This window comes from Haemaphysalis longicornis, unplaced genomic scaffold, assembly GCF_048455015.1.
Source record: "Haemaphysalis longicornis isolate Haplotype H1 unplaced genomic scaffold, Haemaphysalis longicornis Haplotype H1 scaffold_7, whole genome shotgun sequence".
Lineage (NCBI taxonomy): Eukaryota > Metazoa > Arthropoda > Arachnida > Ixodida > Ixodidae > Haemaphysalis > Haemaphysalis longicornis.
In genome coordinates, this window is record NW_027526422.1 from 135175536 (window position 1) to 135201845 (window position 26310).

At 46.0% G+C, this 26310-nt stretch overlaps 3 protein-coding genes across 4 annotated transcripts; all 3 read right to left on the reverse strand.

Annotated features, from left to right (window-relative positions):
- Window positions 1–362: 362 nt before the first annotated feature.
- On the reverse strand, window positions 363–3535 carry LOC144147044 (uncharacterized). 2 transcript variants are annotated; one of them, XM_077679073.1, is made up of 4 exons: window positions 3455–3535; window positions 1495–1638; window positions 1005–1449; window positions 363–500 (listed from the first exon to the last, which is right to left on the reverse strand). In XM_077679073.1, coding segments are annotated over exons 1-4 (594 nt in total). In that variant the 5' UTR covers window positions 3458–3535; the 3' UTR covers window positions 363–498. The 2 variants fall into 2 exon arrangements, with proteins under 2 accessions (XP_077535199.1, XP_077535198.1); XM_077679072.1 differs by having other exon boundaries at window positions 1480–1638.
- A 10120-nt stretch (window positions 3536–13655) lies between these two features.
- LOC144146545 (uncharacterized) lies at window positions 13656–15371 on the reverse strand. The gene is made up of 3 exons (XM_077678488.1): window positions 15352–15371; window positions 14115–14613; window positions 13656–13708 (listed from the first exon to the last, which is right to left on the reverse strand). Exons 1-3 carry the CDS (start codon window positions 15352–15354, stop codon window positions 13656–13658), a joined length of 555 nt encoding a protein of 184 aa, XP_077534614.1. The 5' UTR covers window positions 15355–15371.
- A 5581-nt stretch (window positions 15372–20952) lies between these two features.
- LOC144147043 (uncharacterized) lies at window positions 20953–23440 on the reverse strand. Its single transcript, XM_077679071.1, has 3 exons — window positions 23302–23440; window positions 21532–22156; window positions 20953–21082 (listed from the first exon to the last, which is right to left on the reverse strand). Coding segments are annotated over exons 1-3 (630 nt in total). The 5' UTR covers window positions 23305–23440; the 3' UTR covers window positions 20953–21080.
- Between the last annotated feature and the right edge of the window lie 2870 nt (window positions 23441–26310).

The window sequence follows — 26310 nt, forward strand, 5'->3', positions numbered from 1 at the left end:
TCACGAATTTTCCTAGCCATCGAAGAATTTTCCGGCGAATTCCCATTTTTACGAGGCCGGCAAGGATGTGGAAATGACTTGTTGTGTAGAACGTTCGACTCATACTCGACTAATTGTAGACGTATTTCAGGTCTAAATAAAAGAAGCGACAAAAACGTGTTCGGAATAGCTATGAACAAGGACAGCCCCTCCCCACTTCATTGGCGTTGTGGTTATTACTGATTGATTGAAGCATCACACTACAGATCAGGGTGCATCCAAACGTCCCACGCAGCTGAAACGCAGCGAAAATTCTAAACGAAATATCCATTAAGGAGTGCAATTGGTTCACGTTCATCCACACGAAAACAGGGAACGGTACGGGGAAGTGAAAAGTCTCGTACTTTATTTTTGCATGAATCTTCTGTTTCGGTGACGAAACTATGAAGAACGAGTCCCGAAAATTTGTTTGATGTCCTAGGTTTTTTACATCACCGTAGTGATTTCTCTGTGAGAAATTTCTGAAAAGAAAAAAAAAGATAGGTGAGATGCGTAACATGCAATTTATAACCCTCCACATTCAACAATCTGTGTACAAAAAAGTTGCTTCCTCTGTTCACAGCTTGAGTAGCTCAATACCGCTTGTACTTGGTGATTGTTAACCTTTCTGTTCAAACCACTTGACGATGGCAAGGCACAAATTTCTTCACACAACAAAATGCGGTCTCCAAAAATATATTAGAAACTCAGAAATGCAGGTTTTACAAAGCCAATGCTCTCAGATAACGGAGACCTTTTTCTTCTGTAAACTTTTTTTGAAAATACATCACAAATAATAAAGAGCCTCCCCGCTAATGTACATCGGTTCATTAGGTTACCGAGATAAATACAGACATAATGAGCGAGTAGCCAGAGGCCAGTACCCATTACCAAACAACCTTTATAGCTAATATATGACGTGGCCACGAAGTTCTCTTATAACGTTTACACGATACCCGATTAGGCAACATTTGGGATGCACTTACACTTCTTCTTGCGGAGGAGCGTGGTGTAGTCGAATGGAGAGCCAAGGCCATAGCCGTAGTTCAGACCGTAGGAGCCGAGGCCATAGCCGAAGCCGTAGTGGCCAGCACCATAGCCGTAGTGGCCGACTCCGTAGCCGTAGACTGGAGCAGCGTGGGCGACGCCGTAGGAGGCGACGACTGGGGCGGCGTGAGCGACAGTGGCCACAGCTGGGGCGTGGTGGACGGCGGTGTAGCGGGCAACTGGGGCAGCGTGGTAAGTGGCCACGCGGGTGACAGCTGGAGCAACAGGGTAGGCGGCGACTGGGGCAGCGTGGTAGGTGGACACAGCCTTGGCGACGCGTGGGGTGTAGCTGTAGCCGAGGCCGAGACCAGAGTAGCCGACACCGTGGCCCAGGCCGTAGCTAGAAAGACCGTAGCCAGCATAGCCGAGGCCGGAGTAGCCAAGGCCACCATAGCCAAAGCCACCATAGCCAAGGCCACCATAGCCAAGGCCACCATAGCCCAGGCCGGAGTAGCCAAGGCCACCATAGCCAAGGCCACCATAGCCCAGGCCGTAGCCGAGACCGTAACCACCAAAGCCGGTGTAGCCAGCGAGGGCGCTGGTGGCCAGGGCCAGGACAATGCAGGCGCGGATCTGCGGACGAGTTTGGGGAAGCGTACGTTAGAAGCTTTGAAGGATGTTAAGTACCCTCCTAGGGAGAAATTATTGTCAAGTGAATAATTAAAAGCTTCAAGTGATTTTATAGCAACTTTTTTAAGGTCTGCTGGCCTTGCAAGACGGCATAGGCCATGCAAAAACTGTTTTGCAATAATATAGATTGAGTACTTGTATGAACGCTTCTTCAGACCTCTCAAAAGAAACTTGCCGGTGCCCTCCTTTCAAGCGAAGTAAACTCTGAAAACATTTTTAACAGCAAAGCTGTTCAGCAAATCGTAATTTTTTGTTTCCGCACTTAAAAATGCCAAGAAAATGCCGAGCGCGATCACGTGAGCATTTGCCGCGCGGCGACCGCCCACCTGTCAAAAAACCAATGAAAAGCCAGGCGCTCGCGTGTGCGTGCCTCTTGACGATCCCCCAGCGTCCACGGCGCCCGTTTGTCAAGTCAAGCATACCCACAATGGAAGATTGTCCAAAGTTGGCAAAAAAACGAAAAAGCTCTAGCGTTCGGCATAGTCGTGGCAACACTTGCTCGGAACGAGAAAGACACTGCATAGCGTACCCCCCTCCCCGGCGATGTCCAATAATTATCCCTTCAAAAAAATGAATGAAGCGCACACTTTTAGCAACAATAATGCAGCAAAGGTCGCTTCGGCAGCGAAGATGAAGCAAATAGGTTGTAATTGTGGGCTTAAACCGTCGTGATGTTCGTGAAGGTTGCGCACAGCTTCCCTAGCTTCAGTCTTACGCGTGAGTGTGAGCTTCAATCATTCTTTTTTTGTTGGGAATATTCCGTACCATTCTTATGGGAAGCCTTTCTAGATATGTATACTATGATTATACCTTACAGAGGGCACGTGTAGAACAGAGGATGTGTTAAGTTTATTTCGCTCATGATTGCTGTGTGAGATGAGAAACAGGACAGCTGCAGCCGAAAGATCTCACTGGTACTGGCACTAATATCTTCACTTAGGAGGACTACGCGAAGATACTTTTGGTACTTTCGAAGAACAAAGAAATGCTTGCATTGGAGCTACGATGTACGAATGTATTCTTGGGGATTTTTTTCGAAATGAGCAAAATCTAGTTACCGAAACTAAATGAGATAAAACTGCAGTGACAAGATAAACTCGGTAACCTTCCCCTAGAAAGCAGGTTGCAAGAAAGTACGTCAAACAACGTGTACGCGGATCGTATTTTGGATCCAGAATGAGCCAGATGCTGTTGTGGGACGAACCAAATGAGCCGAATAAATTTTCCAGACGGGAGTGTGCTTTTGGTGATATCATGTAACCAACATGGCAGCCTTCCTGTTAATTTGTAAACTAAGGAACTGTTTTAAGAGTCATTACATAATAATTATATACATAGAACAATTAACTAAACAGTTTCTTATTACTTGTGGCACTAAACGGCCCCCAGCGGACAAGTAAAACATCATATAATGGCATTGACAGCGTTGCATTCACGTCCCGTAACAAGGTATCACTGTTTGCTTCATTTGTGTTTGGGCTAAGTTCACTCATATAAAAAAAAAACTCCTCAATTGATGTTTTATTCCGATATAACTTTTTAACTACACGTATCACTTGCAGAAAATACAAAGTTAGCGGTAGAGACTACTCACGCCGATTTTAGAAAAAAAGTTCTTTCAGTGTGCACATCTAGATAAGATCGTTAGAAATGTCGCAAGAACAAGTACCGTACGACAAGATCGGCTATTCAGGCTTGGTTTTCCAAATGACTGAATAACGCCGCCGCAATGTATGATAATGTCACGAAGTATGCTCACCATCGTGTCTTTCGGCTGCTGTTGGTCCAACTGCTGATTCTAGTGCAGTCCTGGCCCCTTTTTATAATGGATCCAGGTTCGATGAAACAAGAGTTCTGTTCGCAAGGATCGAGAGTGAGCGAAAGGAGAGGAAGGAGGAATGGGCGTGTACGTACGTGTGCAGGACCACGAGGGAAATTTACGAGCGCTGCTGGTAGTGCGACGTGCACTGCCTGAATGACAAAAAGGAGCAAAGCATCGCAGAAAGGAATGTTTGTGGCGGCGCATCACAAAACGGAGATCCAGAGTTACCTTGCACCTGCCGTCCCCTGATTTGAGGCCTATATAAGATGCCACCGTGAATCGAATCGATCATTCAGGGACGTCATCCAAGAGAGATGATCGAAAAAATGGCATGGCTGACGCCTAGGAATTTCCTCAAATGATACAAATATTTGCTCATTGCACAGTTGCCGCTAGAATTTAAAATTTGCAAAGCCTGTGCTTTCCTATTTTGTATTGATTTTTTATAGTGAATCGGAATAAATGCAAGGTGAGCTACGAAGGAGGAAGGGCCTTTGTAAAGTGAAAAAACTGTAAGACAAAAAGTATTAGCGATGAGGCAGTACTAGAGAGCCCAGAGCGAAATGATGAAGTGCATACTGACAGCCGGATAGTTTTTCAAATAGTATATTACGGCCGTCAGGGAAGGGTAATGTCACGACGCACGGAATAACGTCGTTGCACCATGCTCAGTAGCCCTGTTACCAACGGTCATCGTGGTTTGTGCAAAGTTGCAGCACTTCAGATGGACAGTTAGGCCCGGTAAATATATATCTAGATATATATATATATGTGTGTGTGTGTGTGTGTGTGTGTGTGTGTGTGTGTGTGTGTGTGTGTGTGTGTGCGTGTGTGTGTGTGTGTGTGTGTGTCGCACAGAAAATTCTTCTCTACACTGAACGTGTTTTTTTAGCGTTCTTTCACATCGTTTGGTGGTTGGCGCGACTCTTTGTGGATTCATAATTTTCTTTTTTAGCTATTTTTGTTCAATTTGTATTTCGGGAAGCCTCATCGAGTGCTGCTGTGCTTGCGTTGATGTACTTTTGAGAAAGGGCTTAGGTCACGTGCCTTTTTATTAGTTTAGCTTTTACTCCGTAATTTTTGGGACATGGGAGCTGCTGAAAGTGCGCGTTTTGAAATTTTGTTCCACTTCTCGGTTGTGTTGCCCCTTTAGAGCTGGGGTTTCGCGAATAATACCATGTGATTGGAGTGTTCGAAATAGAAAAGAGGACCCTGCTTGATGCAACCTCTGCTCATATACTTATCTGATAGGCTATCTTATGGTGCGCAGTTGCAAATATCCGTCAACAAACCGTAAATCTTGGTGGAGACCTTCGTCTGTCACGTGCCATCGATCAATGAGCCAGTCACGTCGGTTGACATTCATCCCCGGACCCACATCATTGTCTTCATCGTACCCGAGTATAAATTCAAAGCCATTGAACTCAATTTTATTTTTCCAGGAAAAACGCTTCTTGCTGGGTTTGTTCCGAATAGCTTCATGGACTCACGACTTCCCACTGCCAAAGCAGGCTAAGAGTACCGTGAAGCTTCTAAGCAAACGTTTCTAACTGCACCTCATGATAAAGGGTCAGCATGTTATACAGTCAAATCCAGAAAAAAGAACAAAAATATAGTTTTATGCAGACCCTGTGAAACAAAAAGGACATTGCACTTTAAAGTTTGGAGTGTCTTCAGGTGGAAATGTCGAAATGTATGCAACCATAAAGCAGGGTTGTGCTATGCAACCTGACCCAGAAATTAAAGAGTGTACAACCAGTTATTGTTTTCGAACAAAAAAAAATCCTCGTCTTAGTTCGAGGAAGTTCCCAGTATATTGGTTTTTATGAGCTATTAATTAGAGGCTATATGCAATTATTCATTTTGTAGATATAAAAATGTGCGGTGAAGTTGAATGTCGCTGCTTCGCTGCGTTTGGTGGTTTTATTTAGGCGGTAACAAAGAATAACGAGTCAGAAAATTCTTGACAGCAAAACGAGAAAAAAAGAGTGCCGACCAGGAAAGCTACAAATTTATTGATTTGCTGTAATGATGTTGCGTTGCAAAAAATAATAATTCTTTGAGAGAAATATTAACTGTTCGCAGCGTAACACTGGCTGCCCCGTTGGCTTGTGAAAGCAAAACAATTGGGGGGACTAGTTAAAATTGGCGACTGGTTAATGCGAGTTCCGTACGAAACAAACTTTTCGGGCACATAAGTGTTGGATGGAATGCTTCGGGCGCTGCGCCGGTTGTGGCACAGAAGCTGCTGGAGTAGGTTGCGGAGATTTCCAGCGCTCGGGCGTTGCTTGCCGCGAGGGTAGGAAGGGGCCGCCATGGGGAATCCAGCAGCGTCGGTAGCTGGTTCAGAATCCGGTCTGGGATGCACTCGGGAGGGCTGTGCTCGATGTCCTGCTTCGACGGCGGGTTGTAACCCCAGATTTACCTTATTTCTTCGGGACTCAGATTGCACTCTCGAATCAGCTCGAGAAGATTTTCAAGCACATTCGCTGAAGCTCTGCCCTGCAATCTCCTCGTAGAGTGGAAGTGGTACCAGCACATTGTTGACTGACCGGAGCAAAGCAAGGTTGGTGTTGGCTACTTCCCCAAGTAGGGCTGTGCGTAGACCAGGTAGGATGTTGACGTTTTCACGCGTTCTCGGCGTTGAGCTTGAAATGAAGCCTTGTTAGTCCCGAGATGCGCAGAGTCGTTCCATCCGGACCCTGAAGCCTCCGGTCGGTGGGATTGAGAGCGACGCGCTTGAAGGGCTGTCGGAATTGTCGCTCCGCGATAAGTCTCCTCCACTCCTGTGTCGATTGCGAAGTCTAGGGTTTGTGACTCGACGAGTGGACAGACCTCCCACCTGGATGAAGCCGTCATCGCCATGAGGCCCAGGAAACCTGGCTCCTGCTCGATGTTTCGTAGCGTAGTTGATGAGCGGCAAACGGTTGAGAATTAGCCCTTTTCCTGTATTTCTGGCAGATGCAGTCTTTAGTAGGACATGCTGCCATCGCGTGACGTAGGTTGCCACACCAGCTAAATGATGTGACGTTGTTAAGTGCCATGCACTTCTTAAGCGACCCTGAACCTGCGTCCACCGGCGATGTCCGCGCACGTGGAGATGGGCGTGCGCAGCCTGGCCGCTGACATGGCACATACCCACGTGGGAGATTGGCCAGGAATCTCCTCGTTTCCTTGGCAACGGGGGGAGATGGGCGCGCGCTGCCTGGCCGCTGACATGGCACATACCCACGTGGGGGATTGGCCAAGAATCGGGCGTGAGAAGGGCTAATGCACCTGCTTAAAGGAGTACTGACACGAAATTTCAAAGCTGAGATCCGCTCTAGCAATCAAGTACAACGACAACACAAATAGGTGTCTGTGAATAAATGCATCTTTCTTTCTTTGTAGTTGTGTGTGTGTGTGTGATCTCTCTTTCGCGAACATTACCGAACCGCGCAAATTCAACTCGTGCATTCGCACTTTCACATTCTTCCCCTCGGGGAAATGCGGGGAATTTTCTTGGAGTCTCTCGTGTGGTGTGTGGTTGGAGGTAGCGTTGCAGCGTGGTCTTTAGCGGGTCTACTCTGTCGTATTTTTAGTGTATCGAGGTTGACTGTTTCCTGTGGTGTGGCGGAAAGGAGTTCTGCCTGCTGCTGTTGCACTGCCTCATTCTGACGAGCGGTGGTTAAAGCCTTCATGAGGTCTAAGCTGGGGTTAAGCTGCATAGTTTGCGACAGTTTTTGATTCTTGAGGTCCACGACTAGTCTGTCGTGGATTAGCTCTTCGCGGAGCTTCCCATAGTTACAGGACTCTGCTAGTGCGTGCAAGGCTGCGGCGAAATCTTCCACGGACTCACCATCCATCTGGACTCGGGTGTTGAATTTTGCCCGGTCGTAGATGATGTTTCGGGGAGGTATTAAGTAGCCCTCGAAGCCCTTTAGCACAACGTTGAAGTTTTCTGCTCATTAGGGTTCAACTTGAATGTATTAAAAATATATTCTGTCTGGGGTCCCATGAGGTAGACCAGTAGCCCTGAAGGTAGCCCTGAAGCAGCACGGTAGCGGAGAAAACGTCTTTTTTATTGGGGACAGTATGGCGGTGAGGGGAAGTTGAACGGGACAGGTGCCGCGATCTGGAACGAGACAGCGCCTTCGTTTTTGCTTGCCATCGAGGATGCGTCGCCCAAGAAGGTCTCAGGCTAATCGCTAGTCGAGATCAGGTTCGTAGACGAAGCAGAAGGGGCTGAATCAGCAGGTTAGCTGTGGCTTCAGGACGAGGGGTGGTTGGGTGTGCTGACGTGTCTTTCATGCGGAGAGCAGTGGCCAGCGTATCACACTTCTCCATCCAACAATAAGCACTTCTTACGACTGTTGAATGATAAAGCAAATTAAACAACACTGAATGCTGCTTAGGGTTGTGCGCCGTGAGTAATACCCGCTGTTGGGCCACTGTGCCAGGCCAGGGGAGGCGCACTTTATTTGCGACTGTTTCTCCCATCCAGGCACCACTTGTAGACTCCTGTTTTTCTTTAATGAAACATTTATTGCTTTAATTGGCACTAATAATAATAATGTTGTTTCCATAACTTTTTAAATATGATTGGTCAAAGCATGCGAGCGAAATCAAACTAAATTATGTTTATATTAGGCTACACGACACGAACTTTTTGTTGACTAGAGGGTCGCGACGTTTACAATAAACGAAAAACTGCGATTTTATGCCAGTGTCATAAACCTTCGTAGAAAAAGTATTTGCACCAAAACGTAGAAACCGACCATGTGAATTTAATAAGGGCGTCGGCAGAACTTGCGGGGTTTTTCCCTATTTTTTCAGCTTCACAGGTTTTGGCTGCAGGAGTAAAAAATAAAGGAAGCTCACACTAATGAGAAAAAATTGGTGGTAGTCAAGCTGTACGCACCCTCCACGACCACAACAAAAGTTTAGGTCCACGATTGCCGCCGATTTCCTTCCTCTTCGCTTCCGCAACGACCTTTACTCCATCTTTGTATCCATAAGAGTGAGATTCTTTCATTTCTCGAAGTATACGTGATAATCATTGCACCTCACCTTGGAAGGGGTGTACAATATGACGCGTCTTTCTCGTTCCGAGCAAGTGTTGCCACGATTAAGGCAAACGCTGCAGTCTTTTTCGTTCCGAGCAAGTGTGGTCACGATTATGGTGAACGGCTGGAATTTTTTTTTCGCCAAGAAGCTGCCCCCCAGGTTTTCTCCCTGCTTCGATATCCCTCTCTAAGCAGGGCGAAATCTTTGTTAACAAGGCATGCGCGGACGCGTCCTACACTCCGGACATTGTTCGCAAATAGTACCACGGCAGCACATCTCTTTCATCCGCACCTACGTGCAATTTATGCGGTGCTGCTAATACCCCACTAAACCTGTTTCACCTAATATGGTCTTGTCAGGTGTTCGAAAGTGGCCGAGAACAGCTGGTAGCCCACCACCACGCGTACGAATATGCAGCACCTGGAGCACCTGCGCTCCGATGCTACTCTTCTGGAACGCGTAGGAATTTATTCACTTGCCAGTGGTCTTTACAAAGCAGTGTAGAGCGGTCTGACAGCCCGAGTAGGGCCTACAAACGGAAAAGTTGTGTTTAATAGGGTACGTAAGACTTTAATTGAAGTTTTTGACTCCCATCTTCCCATCTTCGCTCATCTTCCAATAACCCCCCAGGGCCTCAGGCCTATTTTTAAATAAAATCGTATATTCATTCATTTAGCCAATCTCCTTAAGTGGGTATGCTTGGCTTGACAAACGTGCGCAGGGGACGCTGGGCGGTCGTTACGAGGCACGCACACACGAGCGCTACGCATTTTCTTGGTTTTGGTAAATGTCGGGGAGTCGCCTGCAGAGGGCGTGCTCACATGCGCGCCCTCTGCAGTTTCTTGGTATTTTTAACTGCGGGCACAAAAAATACGATTTGCTAACAGCTACTGTGTTAAAATTCGAATTTTAATCATCACGCAAGTAAACTGGTTCTAGGAACAGGTGTATCTTCCTTGTTACTTGGGCTGACATTGCGAGAAAAATAACAAAACTCGAAAGTTCACACCAAGCATCTATCACAAACCATAAAAACTTCACTTTCAGCCCGTCTGCTAAACATGGCTTTGGCTAATACTCTTGGTTCGGCCATGGCAACAGTGATTTTTGCTGCAGTGGTTACAGTGTTTCCAACCGTGTACAGGCCAATTCTGTCGTCTCAGCCGCACATGTACTACAGCTGCTGCGTAATCCGTCTATCCTACACTCTGCTGCCGTCATGACCACCGTTCACTGCCCACATATAGGCCGCTGCCACCGCTTATGCTGCAACTCCCTGCGACAACAGGTGCGATCATGCGCTGCTGAGCACGAGGTCGTGGGTTCGATTCCCGGCCGCGGCGGCCGCTTTTCTGATGGAGGCGAAAAGCAAAAACGCCCGTGTGTACGAGATTTCGGCGCACGATAAAGATCCCCAGGTGGTCAAAATTAATCCGGAGCCCTCCACTACGGCGCGCCTCATCGCCTGCGTTGCGTCGGCGCGTTAAACCCTACAATCAATCAACAGGTGCGATCACCACGGCAATTGCCCTCCATGGCATCCTGTATATGTATATGGCAACGAAAGTGGCCTCAGCTACGGCAACAAAATTGGCTTCCCTTTGACTACACCTTGCTCTTTCGCTCCAACTCGAAGTTATTTTGAAGATGTTTGTTGCTAGAGTGCGGCGTAGAATTTCAATACAAAGTAATGGCGCAAATGACGTAGGTCGTATTCAGAACACTACCATTTTTTAGCTCAACCATAGATAACACAGACTGCCAGGTTTCTGGGCTCTGATTTGGCTTCTTCACTTTTATCCCACCTATGAGCACCGCTTTTTTTGCGGTAGCTCTTTCTAGTGTAACTGACTTGGCATTATGTGGGAGCTTTGTTAGCGTCCGTGTCGTCAACTAAAAAAAAACACTGTAGGCGACGAAACCACGCGAAATATTATTTAGGCCTTTGTTTTTAACAATCCCCTCTAGAAAATAAGGGAGTGGCTCACTATTGCCTACTGGATAACGGCTGCCTCATGAAGCTGGCATGCAATTGGCAGGGGCTAGGAATTATCGCGAAAGTGAACCACTAAGTGACGTGCCATACAGAATCAGTTTATTTACGATGAGGCCAATGACTGGTAATCCAACTGATGTTTAGGTACTGATTTGCAGCATTGTGGGTGTTACTGAAAAGGGTAACCAAACGCGTTACTTGTTACCTTCAAGTGGAAGGAACGTTAAAGACCCCAGGTTATCACACTGAAAGAATGTGGCATGTTGCCTGTTACCGTTACGGAGAAGGTAACGCAAGTTACTTCGTCGTTGCTCTTTTCTTTCCATATATAGAAGCACCAGAGCTGTAACAATTAGCGGTACCCTATCAACGAATTGCATTTTTGCAAGAAGGAAACATCACGCGCATGCAGAAATTGAAGTTTTAACTTTAGATGTCGCCAGCAGAAGCAGAAATATGTATGGGTGTGTTCGTGTCCGCAACTTTGCCTGGTCTGACATCAAGAAAAGCGCAGTCTTATACTCACAGGAGCAATAGAGTACATGTTCTGTGGAACCAATTTCTCGCTTTTTATATTCAGCATACCGGGAGTGCGGGCGTGTGTGTGCGTGTGTTTGTGTGCACAAGCATGTGCGCATACACGCACACATTCGTACGCAAGTTCCTGCAGCATGGGGTCACAAAGATATTAGCTGGTATTCCGGGGGGAATGGGCTGCATGCGTGCGCGGGTGCGTGCGTGCACGCGTGTGCGTGTGTACTTAGTATTTTTACCACGTCTGAACACCTGTGTGTGCGCAAAGTTAAGGGACGTGTTTTAATCTCGACACTATTTCGTATTTTTGTTTTTTGTCGGTTCAGAGGAAGAAGGCCGACACTCCCGGTCGGGAGTTACGCTGTTGGCTACACGCGTACTGATCGTGGAGGAGAAAAATCAGTCATGGTTCGCCCCTACGTGCACATCGGTGTCACAAGTGTGCGGGACACAGACGGCCAGGTAACATCTTGGCGGCGTCCGGATTTCAGTGTTCAGGGGGTAATGTACATAGACGCGTATTTTTTCACGTGCGTGCCGTGAGCATTAGTCCATGCGAAGGTTGCGGCCTGCCAGAAGGCTTCGAATGTAAAACCCTTCAGCTGCCGTTGCAGCAGGCACTGTGCGGTGTTTTGAATTAGTTCAGTTTTAGCTTCCTAAAAGGTTTTTGAGTGGAGACGATGTAGTGACTTCCCCTTTTTCCTGCCCTTTTGTGATAGCCATGTTTCTGACATTCTTGTTTCATTCCGTAGGTTGTCGTGTTGTCATTTTTGACTGACATTCTAAGCAGCCAGCACAACAATGTGGATGTCTGACTTTTTATCTCCAAATATAATATAACGCCTGTCATTTTTATCATCACGCGCGAAACTCACCCGCACAACAATGTGGATGTCTGACTTTTTATCTCCAAATACAATATAACGCCTGTCATTTTTATCATCACGCGCGAAACTCAATGGAAACCTCGTCCGGAGGACCTGCATGACACTCGACTGTAAATCTTGTGCCATTTTTGAACTACTTGCGTTTACACCGAGCCTATTCGCCCCTGACAAATTTGTTAACCGCTGTACACGAATGGGATTTCATATTAAATGAAAGCAGAACGAGTGTCGTGGCAAATGGCTGCATGGTTCGTTATAGTGTTGTGTATTGAACATCAATTTATTCGACCGTGAAAGGAACGCTCAGTGCGTATCATCTCTGAAGATATTTTAGCAGGCACAAGGACAAGCCAGTGTAGTTAGTTATGGCGACTGTGGACGGTGATGGAGGTGGCGTGTGGTGGGCCATGCGTTTGGAGTGATTCTCTGGGGCATGCAGGGTGGAAGATGTGGCTGTTTATCTCCCAGCGATTTTAAATACGGGAAGGTGATTGAAGCATTCCGCTAGTAATGAGCACCTGCATTTAATCGCGTGCACAGTGTGCTGAAATCGCACCTTGAGTTAATGCCAATCTGTTCATTTTCAGTCTGCACTACAGCGAGTTTGTAGGTCCTGACATGGAAAGGACCAGAAACGGTGTGTGCAGCCAAAATGATGGGCGCAGAAGTTACGGAACCCGACATGTGCTCGCCAAGGCACGTACATATGACCAAATCCAGATGAGGCTTGCGTACATAGACAACAGTAACAGGGCTTATGAAAACGTGAATGGCACTGGTTCTCACTCGCAGACCGGAATAAAATAAAGTAGAACCTGCTCAACTTGCAATCAATGTAAGGGCGCCGCTCTGTTTTAGCAATTGCTTTGCTTCCTTAACTAGGGCCAAGACGACCAGACGTGCAATCGGGTGATTTACCGTCCTATGCGGTTATTGTCCACCTTGCTAGGGCAGCTTTCGAAGAGTGTCTTTTTATGTTAAAATAACAGAGACTCATGGTGACTGAGGCACGGGGCGTCATTTGGATCGGATGAGCAAGGACTTAATTCGACCCCAAACGTTTTACGGGATGTCAAGTGAGGCCATATGCGCAAACAAAAAGGTTGATGTGTTTCAGGGGTACTTAGAAAGCACAACCGCATGGCTGAAGAGCAGCGGTGTTTTTTCAAAATTTTAGCAGATTTATTCGTTAAAGGTAGCGGGATGCTTTTCACATCCCTTATAAGAGGCATGATGACACCAATGCTTCCCCGCCTTCTCTTTCTACGGAGCGGTAATCGCACACTTCTGCAACTAAAAATATTCTCCGTACGAGCCGGTAAATGCGCGGGTTCACGAACTTATTAATTATACATCAATATAATTTCAGTGAGTTGCATTTTTGTAAGGTGGGGCGTGCAGCAGATGCTACAAGGTGGGTAGAGGGGTAGGGTGTAACCGCAGCCATTTTTTAGTGAAATGCCGGAATAATTCGTTTCATACTTGTAAAAAATGCTTGAGGTTAGGGTTATAGTGATGGAATATATCAGCTTTACCCACTCTAACTATCTTGAACTTTGTTGACTTTTTCGAACTGAAGCAACTGGGAGCAGAGAACATGAATCTGAAGTGAGGAGTTTTGTAAGGTATTTTTACAAAATGTGTTATGTAGCAACAGATGAGGCGACTTTCACGTTTATTTGATGTCGTACGCTTTGTACATGACGGTTTCCACCTTCTGAGAAAGTTCTGAAAAGAGAAAACAACATTCAAGGGTTATATTCTACCTTTTGAAACGCGACCTCGTAAACAGCTCGGTAGCTAAAACTGAAGTCTCCGATAGCATTTTTCGCTTGAAGCATTTACATGAGGTGCCGGGCATCCCTTCGAGTAACTTACCGACTACAACGCTCACACAAGTCATACTTTTCGGCGACATACACGCGCATTTTTTCCAGAAGGTAGACACCTACAACAAAAAACTTTCCACACCGATCAGTACATTTCGTAAAACATAAAGTACAGAAATATTAAAAATGAACGTAAACAAAATGGTGCATCCCTCTTGCAGGAAATACTTTTGTAGCTATTCTAACACTGGAGCCAATAAAGTTCGCATCCCTGTCTACTTGCACTTTTGTTGACGTTTCATTACGGAAATATGGGAAGTACTTACACTTCTTGCGGAGAAGGTTGGAGTAGTCGAATGGAGAGCCGAGGCCGTAGGCGTAGTTGAGGCCATAGGCGCCGAGACCGTGGCCGAAACCGTAGTGGCCAACACCATAGCCGTAGCCGTAGTCTGGGGCGGCGTGGGCAACGGTGGCCACAGCTGGCGTGTGGGCAATGGTGGTGGCGGCAACGGCGGGGGTAGGGTGGACGGCAGCGTAGCTGGTGACTGGAGCAGCGTGAGCCACGGTGGTCACGGCTGGAGCAGCGTGGTAGGTGGACACAGTATTAGCGACACCTGGGGCGTAGCCATATCCGAGGCCCAGGCCAGGGTAGTCGACGCCATGGGGAAGCACATAATGAGAAAGACCAAAGCGGGCGTAGCCATAGGGACAACAAGCAAGGTTGTAGCCGGGACTGTAACCACCGAATCCTGTGTAGCCGGCCAAGGCGCTGGCAGCAAGAGCCAGAACAACGCAGGCGCGGATCTGCGGAGGAAGATGGGGAAGCGTGTGCTCGATTATTCAATTGATCTAAATTTAGACAATGCAGTTCAAACTTACTCGTCAGTGCTTTATCCTGAAAAGGTTGTTCCGTGCTTTATGTTTTTGAAAGGAATATCTTATCAAGTCACAATAAGAAGACAACTACGCCCCGGTAAGTAGTAAAAAGGTTCAGAACTGAAACAAAATTAACGTTAACACGACCGCTTCTTTAACCACTGTAAACAGAGTGGTGGCAATCCTTTTTTTTGAATAAACATAGCTGTGCGCAATGGTTTTTGTGGACTCTTTCATATTTAAAAAATTCGGAATAATAAATTGCGCGCGCACCTCCGGTCACTCAATTTAACCAGTACGTGACTATAGGCGCTGCATCGCGCACACTTTGTTGCCAAAGTAAATCAGGTTTGGAACGGAGAACAGGGTCAAACCCTGAAATATCAGGCCTCGCACAGCCACAATTACGTAAGATACTGGCTTTCCCATACTGTAATCTTATTAAAAGAGTACAGATGACTGGAAGAAAAAAACATATGCAAAGAATATAAAAAATGCAGGCCACTTTCAATACGTTCTCAGTGTATGCCCAGATGTCCGCATGTTCGCTCTGGAATCGTTCTGAGAATACGTACTAGAGAATGACATCGCTACAGCAAACATGTGGTCTTCACGCCGCACGCAGATATTGCTGTAACGTGCTAGAATCGTACAAGATGTGCTCACCATGGTGTCTTTAAGCTGGTGAAAATCCAACTGCGGATCGGGCTGCGGTTGTGGGGGCTTTTTATACAGGGCCAGGTGTCAATGACACCAGATGAAGGTCCTAGGCATCGAAAGAGAGATGCAAGATAAGAAAAAATGGGTGTTTACTCAAACGTGTGGTTGGACAACTAGGAACTTTATGATGACGGCGCGAGTGCCCTGTACACTGCCTGAATGCCAAAAGAGCAGCCAAGCACCGTAGAAAGCAATGTTTGACGCCGCACATCAGGTAACGGGCATACAACCCGACCTTGCTGCCGTTACTTGCGCACGTCAATGCCTTCACCTGCCTTGAACGCTGACGGTACTGCCGGAAATTAAATGTATCACTCGGTGGATCTATTACCCGTTTAAACCAAAACAGGCGTGTCAAAAGGCCGGCAATTTTCGCAACTTATATAAAGTGATTTTTTTCTTGCAGCGATGCCTACTACGCCGTAGCGTGCGAATAAGTGTCCACTATTATATTCTTGTCCTATTTTTAAACCTTATCAGGTTTAACAAAAGGACTACACAGGAGGAACTCCAGCTTAGATGGAAACAAAGAGATGAGAGCAGGAACTTCGCTTATCAGCAAAATTCCCCGCATTTCCCCGAGGGGAAGAATGTTAAAGTGCGAATGCACGAGTTGAATTTGCGCGGTTCGGTAATGTTCGCGAAAGAGAGATCGCACACACACACACAACTACAAAGAAAGAAAGATGCATTTATTCACAGACACCTATTTGTGTTGTCGTTGTACTTGATTGCTAGAGCGGATCTCAGCTTTGAAATTTCGTGTCAGTACTCCTTTAAGCGGGTGCATTAGCTCATCTCACGCCCGATTCTTGGCCAATCCCCCACGTGGGTATGTGCCATGTCAGCGGCCAGGCAGCGCGCGCCCATCTCCACGTGCGCGGACATCGCCGGTGGACGCAGGTTCAGGGTCGCTTAAGAAGTGCATTGCACTTAAAAAATGACTGGCGATTGTATTTCTGTTTGGCAGCGACAGGTCAACAATGTATATGACTTTGATGTCTGTCTCACCACTGCGATCAGCGAATTTGCTCTTTCACTGGGTAAAAAAAAATAAACGATGCATTAGTCAGTGGTGTAGGGGGCGGCCCTATTTGGAATCTTTAAGCTTTGTATACTTTTTTATTGTTTGGCTGTATATTTTTCCATTTTCTTACTTTTTTGTTCACGTTATCCCGTCTCTTTTTGTGTGGGCACCAGCTCTAGAAATGAACTGATGCGTGCATTATTGCGTGCATGATGCGTGCAAAGGAAAGAAAATAAAGATTTTTCGCAAATTTTCATTCATCTCGCTCGTTCGCGTAGATATACAACTGAATGTTTCTGACACAACAGGCCATTTAAAAATTCTAAAAAAGTACTTTGAGGGTGTCGCCCCAACGTCCTGTGGACAACGCAACCAATACCTATAGCGTAAATACGTGTTTGGGAGTAAATTAGGTGTTTTCAGAAATTCATAGGGCATGTTCGTACCATTGAAATGTACATCGAATTGTTTTTGGCGATAAACATTACTCATGCCTATGAGAAAAACCATATTTAAGGGTTTCGCCCCAGGGCGTCGTTAAAAGTTCGAGAGAAATTTCTTTAAATTTACGCCATAACCGAGAACAAATTGCAGAATCACCACTCCGTGAATCATTGCGAAGGTGCGGAGTACGGGGATTCGAAATGACATCCATGTTGCGCCCCGATGGACATCCGATTTGCACCCCTGCCGCCATTGGATTTGAGCCGTGAGTTGCACCTTGATTATTTCCTAAATAAAACTGAACTCATGGCTCAAATCTAATTTCGCTTGATTTTCGCTTGATGATGGTAAGCGCACGGATGCACGCGGACGGACATTGGGAGGTCCTAAGGTATTCCGTACCGTTACAGGCTAAGGAGTAAGCCGTTTGATTCTCTGGTACTAACTCACGGTCTTAGCCCAATGGGTACGACGATTGACATTAACTCTGTCTGGTCCATTAAACACAGGCTCGAATCCTGCATGTGCCCGTGTGATTTTGTGCGATTGTAAATGCTATGCGCACGGCCGCGGACGGAGATTGTGCGGTCCTACGGTACTCCGCACCTAAAAGCCTAACAAGTGATATCAACCAAGCCAATGTACTGAATATGAGTGCTTGAAAATCACGGAGTACAATCTTGTAATGCTGTGGGAGCACAATATGCTTGGATTTTTTGATAAAGCACGCTCCTGAAGCAACAAAAAGGACTCAACGTTATTTTTCTCCAAAAGTGGCTTAGTACATCCTAGTACCATTCAGGTATCTAAATGCTTTTTGCTGATGTAAATCATTCGTCAAACTTTTTAAAAGCAGTTTTACAGGATTTACGCTTGACCAATCGCCACAGGGGCGAAACAGGATCTGGGGTGAATTACGAGTTTTTAAAGGGTTTATGAAGAGAAAATACAACTTTGTTTAACTTTATAGAGTTAGGCTTCAGTACCTCACTCAGCTTCATTCCGGCCACGAAAGAAGTTTTTAACCGATAAAAACGCAAGAAATACTTAAGAACTTTAACATTTCGCGCCACAGTGACGTGTTATTGGCGCGAGTGACGCCATATGGGCCAGCACTAAAAACGTAATTTTCAGTGGGTTAGGTGTGTGTTATCATTCGAGGGATCCGATCAAACGGAACTAGCGGCCCCACTACAATCGTCCAGTTATGTGTCCTGGCGATCGATTAGTTCGGCGCCGGCAATCACCCAAACAAGATTCTGTGACGTCGTAGAAAAGTTGCAGGAAACTGGCTAGCGAGTCGCCACAGTTTCACACGTTTTCTTTTATATCTCCGTTATTTTTTGGAAAATTGCGATGAAATCGGTATCATTTTTATCAGAACAAAGCAGCCTTTCTAATTAACCTAGCTTGTATTTTGTCTTCATGGCTCCTTTAAAGATTTTTTTCATACGTGTCCAGCCCTTTCATACGTACAACTTTTTTTTTACTTAAACTGCGCACAAAATTCTGATAAAACAGTAATTCATTACTTATCCTAACAAAGAAATGAATGGGCGAGAGAGGATAATTGAAATTGCGCCTTTAACGAGGTGAACACGGGCGAGATTGGACAGCGACCTGCAGCCGATAGTTTTGAAGCCACAGTTTCAAACTTCGGTAGTACATTGTAATTAGGGTGTAGGTGCTCAATAAAAGGATCTTTATTGCGCTTTTACAAAAAGGAAACAAAGTGCCAATTAGATTGAGAGCATTCACGAGAATGTTGGTTGTACAGCAAAGTGTATTCCGTCTACTTTCGTCTGCGAACGCCGTAGATGAGTCAGGTTTTTTTTTAAGGGGGGGGGGGGTAATGCTATTGAGTTTTACTGTAAAAAACTAAGGGCTTTCGTTCGCAAATTTTAAATATGGAGCACGCCCGTTTACATAAAAAACTGCTCCTTTGCTCGTATATGTGCAACCCTTAGCAGTGACTACCAAATCATTTCTGTGTTTGTTGCGGAGAATACCTCATCCAGCAAATTTGAATTTGAGGTCAAATTGCACGTCGTACGGTTTACTGTGTACACTCTGCGCAATCCTGGTCCGCCCAGGAATCGTCGGGTACTTCTGCTAGTGAGCCGTAGTAGCGGTAGTATCCGGCGATACGTGGGCGATGCCAATCTGTGCACGAAATAAGTGTCAAGCTTATAAAACACCAATTGCTGTGCGGTGCCTGTAATCGTAGCTTTTTGTGACAAAATGAACAGTTCCAATCCGAAAACAACCTAGTAGCACTCGTCCTCAGTCATCTTACCGGCATGTCTGCGTAATATTTTTCATTTTGGGTGCTCTGTTGATTTTCAGTTGAGTATCTAGACCGACAAGACAAGCATTACGTTTGGCAGAGCCCACTATTTGTCTCATGCATATAATTCTGCTTACATCTATGTCGAAGGAGCTCTATATCCATTCACAGAAACCAAAATGAAAATGTGACCAGGCTGAACACCTGTAGTGATCCATGGGATCGCTCTCATGTTGTTTCCAGTTTTGTTAAATGGTCTCCGGATGCACTGCAAGCACATATAGTATACTGGCTGCTGGCTTCATACTTTATTGCCATTACCATGCTGAAGAACAGGACTTACATCACTCGGTAAATAGTAGTCATGCTTGGTTGTTTTAAAACAGACTTTAAATTCTACCGGGAAAACTAGTGCTGTAGTATTCGCTGCGTCCGGCACTTCCAGTCACGTGCCCAGCTGTTAGTGCGACGCAATAAGTTCTTTGAAACAAGTGATTGCCTGGCTGAAAAAGGCCTCAAATACGAGAAACTACGGTGAAGTATTGCTCTGTCAAAGACCGTTCCCTGTACACGGCCACATTTTTTTTGGTTCCAACAGCTCACGGGAACGCGTGCACATGAGTGTGTGTGTTCAGTCTGTGCACATTTTTAGTTTAATGAGTACCTGGCATGATAGCAGCTACAAGCATGCAACAAGCCGCAAACGCGTGTGCGCCATTCCCGGGCCAGAAAACGTCTAGCAAAATGACAATTTCGTGTTCGCAAATGCGGGCGATGTGTGCAAATGCTGGCACAGGCCACCTGTATTTCCCCATAACAGGAGGTGGTCAATCCCGAGGTTTTTGAGAAGTGCAAAATTGAAGAAATCGGTGGGTGGAAGGATATGCAATTGTGTGTGGTTTGTGCCAGATTCAATGACATCAAGCAGGAACGGCTTGTCAGAACAAATCAATAGTAGAATTCACCATTTATTGACGCGTGCATGTCCGTTAAAATAAAAAGAACAGAGGCTAATCTTCCCCGCAAATAATTGAACTGATGTGTTCATGTTAGCCCTACGAACATTGTGAACGAGTAATTGAATTTAGTTTTCCGGAAGCGTAATCCTTAGTTTAAAAGCACTAGCATTGCTACAAGCTTAATTAGATTCTTTTACTGAACATCTAAAGTGAGGGACAGCCTTTTTTAAGGTTGCGCTATGGTGTCACTAAGTTTTTCTCAACGAATATAAACGGACGAGGCTGAAACCTCACATTTTTACAGATAGAATTGAATGCGGACGGTTTCCGTTATTCCGAACAATTGAACTCTGAATGCTGCTCTGGAGGCCTGCACCAGCTGTTGTTATAGAGAAAAATATGTACAGCTAACAAAATAAACGCTATCTCAGTCGGAATGCGCATATATGATGTGGAGACACAAACTGCCAACCGCTCATTGTAGCAGCTCAGGGAGGACAAAAGTAAGGAATGTGAATGACAGGACGAGTCCTGTCTTGTCCGAATCGCGCAATGATGATAAACCTATGCAAACTTGCCCAATTTTAGGGCCTACCAACCGTAATCAGCATTATTGTAACAAACGCTCTTCTGTTGCTATGCCCACTATCTATCAATTTTGAAATTACTAGTACACGCTTGATGGCACACTGGGCTGATTAAATGGAGAGATGACTCCACAACCAGTAGAAAATTAGTTCCTATGCAGCCCTGCATGAATTCCACCTATGCTGGTTTCGTTAGCAATGGCAGTGGTTGATATTAGATGAGTGCGGAAGAACGAAAAGGCGTTTAAGTGTTAAATAAATTTTATTGCTACATATTATTTGTTTCGGTGATGAAACCGAAAATAAGTGCGTGAAATTTGTTCGGTGTCCTAGGTGTTGCAAGCGAATGCAGTCGCTCCTCGTTGATAAATTTCTGAAAAGAGAAAAAAAATCGCATGACACAAAACATCATTTTAAACTAAGTGTACACAAGACATGCTGTGCTTCTGATATTCACGGGAAGGGTCATTCAACAACAAATCGTGCAGAATATTGTCTCCATTTTTTCTGATACTGTGACCTCAAGCTACCGCTGAACTGATTTGTCAGTGGGGCGAGTTTTGTTTAGACGAAACCCTTAAATATGCAGAACTTACTCTTAGAGGAATATATTTGACAACTGATAGAAGGAGTTGCTATCAGAAAAAAAAATGCTGTTTCTCAATGTAACCCAAGACTTACATTTTGCTCCACAACAAACATCAAGAATAAAAAACATCTAAAGAGAAAGGAGGCTAACCTTTCAGTAGGCATTATTCACAAAACATCTTTCTGAAAAAGTCGATGCTATACTTGATTTCGGACCATGTGAGGTGTACTTACACTTCTTCTTGCGGAGGAGGGTGGTGTAGTCGAAGGGAGAGCCAAGGCCATAGCCGTAGTTCAGGCCGTAGGATCCGAGGCCATAGCCGAAGCCGTAGTGGCCAGCACCATAGCCGTAGTTGCCAACACCGTAGCCGTAGACTGGGGCGGCGTGGGCGAAACCGTAGGAACCGACGACTGGGGCAGCGTGGGCGACGGTGGCCACGGCTGGGGTGTGGTGGACGGCGGTGTAGCTGGCAACAGCTGGGGCGTGGTGGACGGCAGCGTAGCTGGCCACTGGGGCAGCGGCGTAGGTGGCCACTGGGGCGGCGTGGTAAGCGGCCACGCGGGTGACAGCTGGAGCGACAGCGTAGGTGGCGACTGGGGCAGCGGCGTAAGTGGCGACTGGAGCAGCGTGGTAGGTGGACACAGACTTGGCGACGCGTGGGGTGTAGCTGTAGCCGAGGCCAAGACCAGAGTATCCGACTCCGTGGCCCAGCCCGTAGTGGGAGAGACCGTATCCGGCGTAGCCAAGGCCGCCGTAGCCAAGGCCGTAGCCCAGGCCGTAGCCGAGACCGTAACCACCGAAGCCGGTGTAGCCAGCGAGGGCGCTGGTGGCCAGGGCCAGGACAATGCAGGCGCGGATCTGCAGACGATAATGGGAAAAGGTTTGTAAGAAGTTTCGATAGGCATAAAAATTTGTGTTTGGGAAAGGGGAGCAGAACGTAATCGGAAAGGCATTTTTTACCACCCAGTGCTTTTATGGTTGACTGTTCTTGCAGTAATTTTAAGGTTGCGGTTTGGTTGGTAGAATCAGGCATGGAAAACGTGTTTCGCGCTAAAAAGAATGCAATGCCCCTTTGCCGAAAGAAAGATGGGTGAAATGCGAAGATTTCACTAATACAAATGCAAAGTCCACAACCAATCAGCGAAAGTCCAAAGCTATTGCAACGCTAAACTAACCGAATGTGATGTTACGCATTTCTATTTATGCGTTTCTGATTGGGTAATACAAATGTGATTGTTCGGTTAGCTCAACGTTGTTGTTGATTTGAATTATGGCAGATTTTACTGCGGATTTTGCGTTTGCACCGGAGAAAGCTTCGCGTTTGATCCTCATCCTTGCGCTCCTCATCATCATCATCGCATGCCTTCTGATTGGAAAGCTGGCTTTCCTGCAGTGCATTTTGTCGACACTGTCAGAAGTGTCGAGTTAATTACCCTTTAAAAATAAGTTTCTTTGTACGCCCTTTAGCTTTGTCTAATCCTAGTTTTCGGACTTCGCGCTTCAAGAAGGTTTACATTTCAGGAAAACTCTTACTTTTTATGTCTCAAGTTACCAAAAAAGCGTTTCACGGCGAGGTTGTGTTATTATTTCATAGGCTGGTATGCGAAGTATTACAAGAATACGCGTTCACATAGGTCCCCCGTAGAAAAACAAAATGAAATGCAGAACCACCAAGACCAGACGCTCGGGCTTTCTCTGTTAATAACACTTGCAACAAATAGTTTAGTTGAGTATTCTCTCGTTGGTATACTCGTCCGAGGAAGATGTCGTTGATATTCAAAAATTGTCGGCGTTGCAATGTTATCTAGACTGTTGATAACAGAGTTTCGCCGAAAAAAAATCTACGCCCCTTTACTGAGAACATTTTTAAGCATATCTACAAAACACTTCAAGAATTATCCAGGGAATATACATTACACGCCAGATCACTTCATAAGCACGATACAGGAACGTTACGGCATAATGCAGCAGTCATTTGCAGGAATCTCACAAGTTATACTCACCATGGTGTCTTGTGCTGTTGACGGTCCAACTGCTGATTCCGCTGTTGTCCTGGCGCCTTTTTATATAGGGAGAAAATTGGATGATACTGTAGTGAAGTTCGTATGGTTCGAGAGTGGCATTAAAAAGAAGAGAAGAAATGGGCGTGGAAGTCCGTGCAGGAACGTCTGTGAGATTTTATGATCGCCGGCGCTGCCGCTCTTTACACCATCTGAATGATAAGAAGGACAAACGCCGCAAAAAAGAAGTACTTGTGGTGGCACATCACGAAACAGAGGTCTATCCTGACCTTCATGCTATTGCTTGTACCCGTGAAGGCCACGATTCATGGGGCCTCCCGGAGCCGACGAGAATTGAGTCTATATTGCGGCAACTTTAAACAGCGATGAAAGCTGTAAACAGAAGACAGTCCCTACTGTTAAGACGATGCGGCAAAAAGTTCATTTTTCTAAGTGGATTAAAGTTTCTTATTCAAGTAAACTGCTGTACCTAAAGCAACAACTGCTCGCTGTTTTTAAGTGCGTGTCACCGTGCCGTAGCCTTGACATCAGCTTTATCGTGCAGTTACGCAAATATTACCCGCCATGAATTACAACCATGTACATGCAGGAGCTACGGAGGTAGAGAAAAGGAAGAGGGGATCGAGTTAGCGCTCCGGCTGGACATCCGCCACCTCCGTACAGCTTTGGCGTGTTTGTGCCGTCCATACACACCGTAACTATTAGGAATAAATCATTTCCGTAACAGTGTGATGCCGATTCTTTGGGCAGTCCGGCTGGTGATTGAATGTAAGAACAAACGAGTACAGTAGGTGGAGAATAACATGTTATCGTACTTGACGAAGGTGTGTGGGGCATGTTGTTGTGCACGAGTATTTTATGGCGTCGCAGTCTACTAGAACACACAGGTCGAACACGAGGAAGATTATCGAGGTCTCCTCCGCACACCTTAAAGAAAGAATGAGCGTTGAGGACAAAAAAAGATATATATCGCACTGCCTGTATGAAGACTTCTTGAATTGTGGTTTGTTCTGCTTTTTGCAGATGTATGATGAATTTCTAAACGTTTCTGACATATTCCTTGACTTTCCTTACTTTGCGCTGTTGTTCACCAATTATCTAGTCTCGATGATCTAGCCCTATTTTGTCTAGCCCTCGTATGACTCCAGAAATATGAGATTCCTTTTTTTGCTAACCTATGCAGTTTAATGTGCGGTACTAAGCTCTGTAAATCTGGGACTAGGGTTGCCCTTCACTTCATGCCACCGACGTAAATTTGAGAGCGGGAGCTCCATAAGACGACAGCAAGTATTGCTTTTATGATAACGGCAAAAAAGGCAATGCCATCATATGAGTGTCGTTGCGAGCATTTCCCGGTTTCTACTTAAAAAAACCTTACGTTTTTCCCAATTTTGAACAAATAAAGTTTCGTCTTCTGCATTGGATCAGATGTAAACTCTGTTTTCCCTTTCTTTTTTCGCCTTCCTACTTCCTCTGGTCACTTCCGTGACTTAAGAGTAAAGAATTAATCGTTCTTGTTATACCATGACCATTCAACTGGTAGGACTTGTGTTTTCCCTTCATGGCATTTTTTACGACTGAGATCACCAAAGCGTGTTCTGGGATAACCTCTGCCATTGAGTAAACGCGTGTGATTACCGCATATTTTCGGCTGACACTTGCCACCCCATCTTTCACTATATGGAGAATCTAAAAACACCGCGCTATTACAGGTGTAAATGGGAAATTTGCCCTAGACGCCGCAGAAACAGGTGTTTTTTGCAGGTGCCGTTAATTCGTAGAGACAATGTAGCCTACACCGTGAAGCAGGAGAATTCTAATATAGACTAGTAAATTTGCACCAGCGAAAAGGTATAGCGACCAATTCAAATAAAACAGTGAAAAGGCAGGCGGTATAAGCGGTGAAGAGAGAAGGCTCTTTATTGAAAAAGCAGAGAGTTTTGCCGGCGTTTGCGATCGCCTACATGCTTCTCTGCTAGGGGTCATGGATGTAGGAAGAACAGGCCCTAGAGAGATGTGGGCAGAAAAAAAACGAAAGCAAACAAAAAACACTGGCGTGGCTTGGCGGGCTTGGCGGACTATTTTAAATGCGGAGCATTTCTTACGCTCGCGATGTCACTCGTCGATGTTGTCGGCGCCGTCCACACGTCGCGTCGAGGCGCAGGTGCGCGTCTCTCCCCCGTACCCTCCTCGCTCTCAACAACAGGTGCGACGGTGCGGGAGGAGCGCGTGTACCCCGTGCGCTCCGTCGCTCTCCACAACAGCTGCGGCGGTGCGGGGGGAGCGCGTCTGTGCGCGCATGCGTCGTAGCTACCCGTGCGCTGCGTCGCGCGTAACGGCGGCAGGGCGTGTACACGTGATAACGGCGTCGTGGGTGCGTGGAAAGTTCGCGCGCTTGTGTACGGAAGTGTGCGCATGCGCGTCTCTCCCCCGTACTCCTCTCCCTCGAACGCGAGCGGTGTGTATACAAGCGGCGGAGCGCGCGTTCGGAATTCAGTCAAGGGCGTCTTGGCTTGGCTTTCGCTTGACTTGACGCTTTGCTTGACGGCACCAAGCAATAAAGGCAGACTAAATTTACACTCCTTGCCTTCGCTTCTCCTTGATTAAATAAATAAGAATAATAAAGACGAAATAACAATTAAGCATTACCAAATCATACCCAATTACGCAACATTCACGCGATACCCCCCCCACTCTGCGACGCATTTACTCGAGTTCCCCCCGTAGGGAAGATGCGAGCGGGCTTTTTTTAGATTGTGTCACAGAATTTGTCATAAAACTTACGATTTTAAAATGTGGCCAATGTCCTCCAAATATGAAAACAAACTTTTTATGGCCTGACGCTGCTTCGAGGGGCAAGTCCATGGTCCTAAGATGGTCTTCAAAGTTACCGGCCCTTGATCTAGACGTTCAATATCTTCAAAAAAAAATACGGGATCTTGGTGCCAAGTAGGCCACACATTCTAATAAAATATGTTCGACGGTTTCTAT

What these genes read in the sequence shown, in the direction of transcription:
- LOC144147044 (XM_077679072.1), bottom strand. An exon ending in GTGGCCTTGGCTATGGTGGC is followed by an intron (nt 1,450 to 1,479) that starts CTTGGCTATGGT and finishes GGCTATGGTGGC; the next exon opens with CTTGGCTACTCCGGCCTCGG.
- LOC144146545 (XM_077678488.1), bottom strand. An exon ending in TAAGTACTTCCCATATTTCC is followed by an intron (nt 13,709 to 14,114) that starts GTAATGAAACGT and finishes TTCTCTTTTCAG; the next exon opens with AACTTTCTCAGAAGGTGGAA.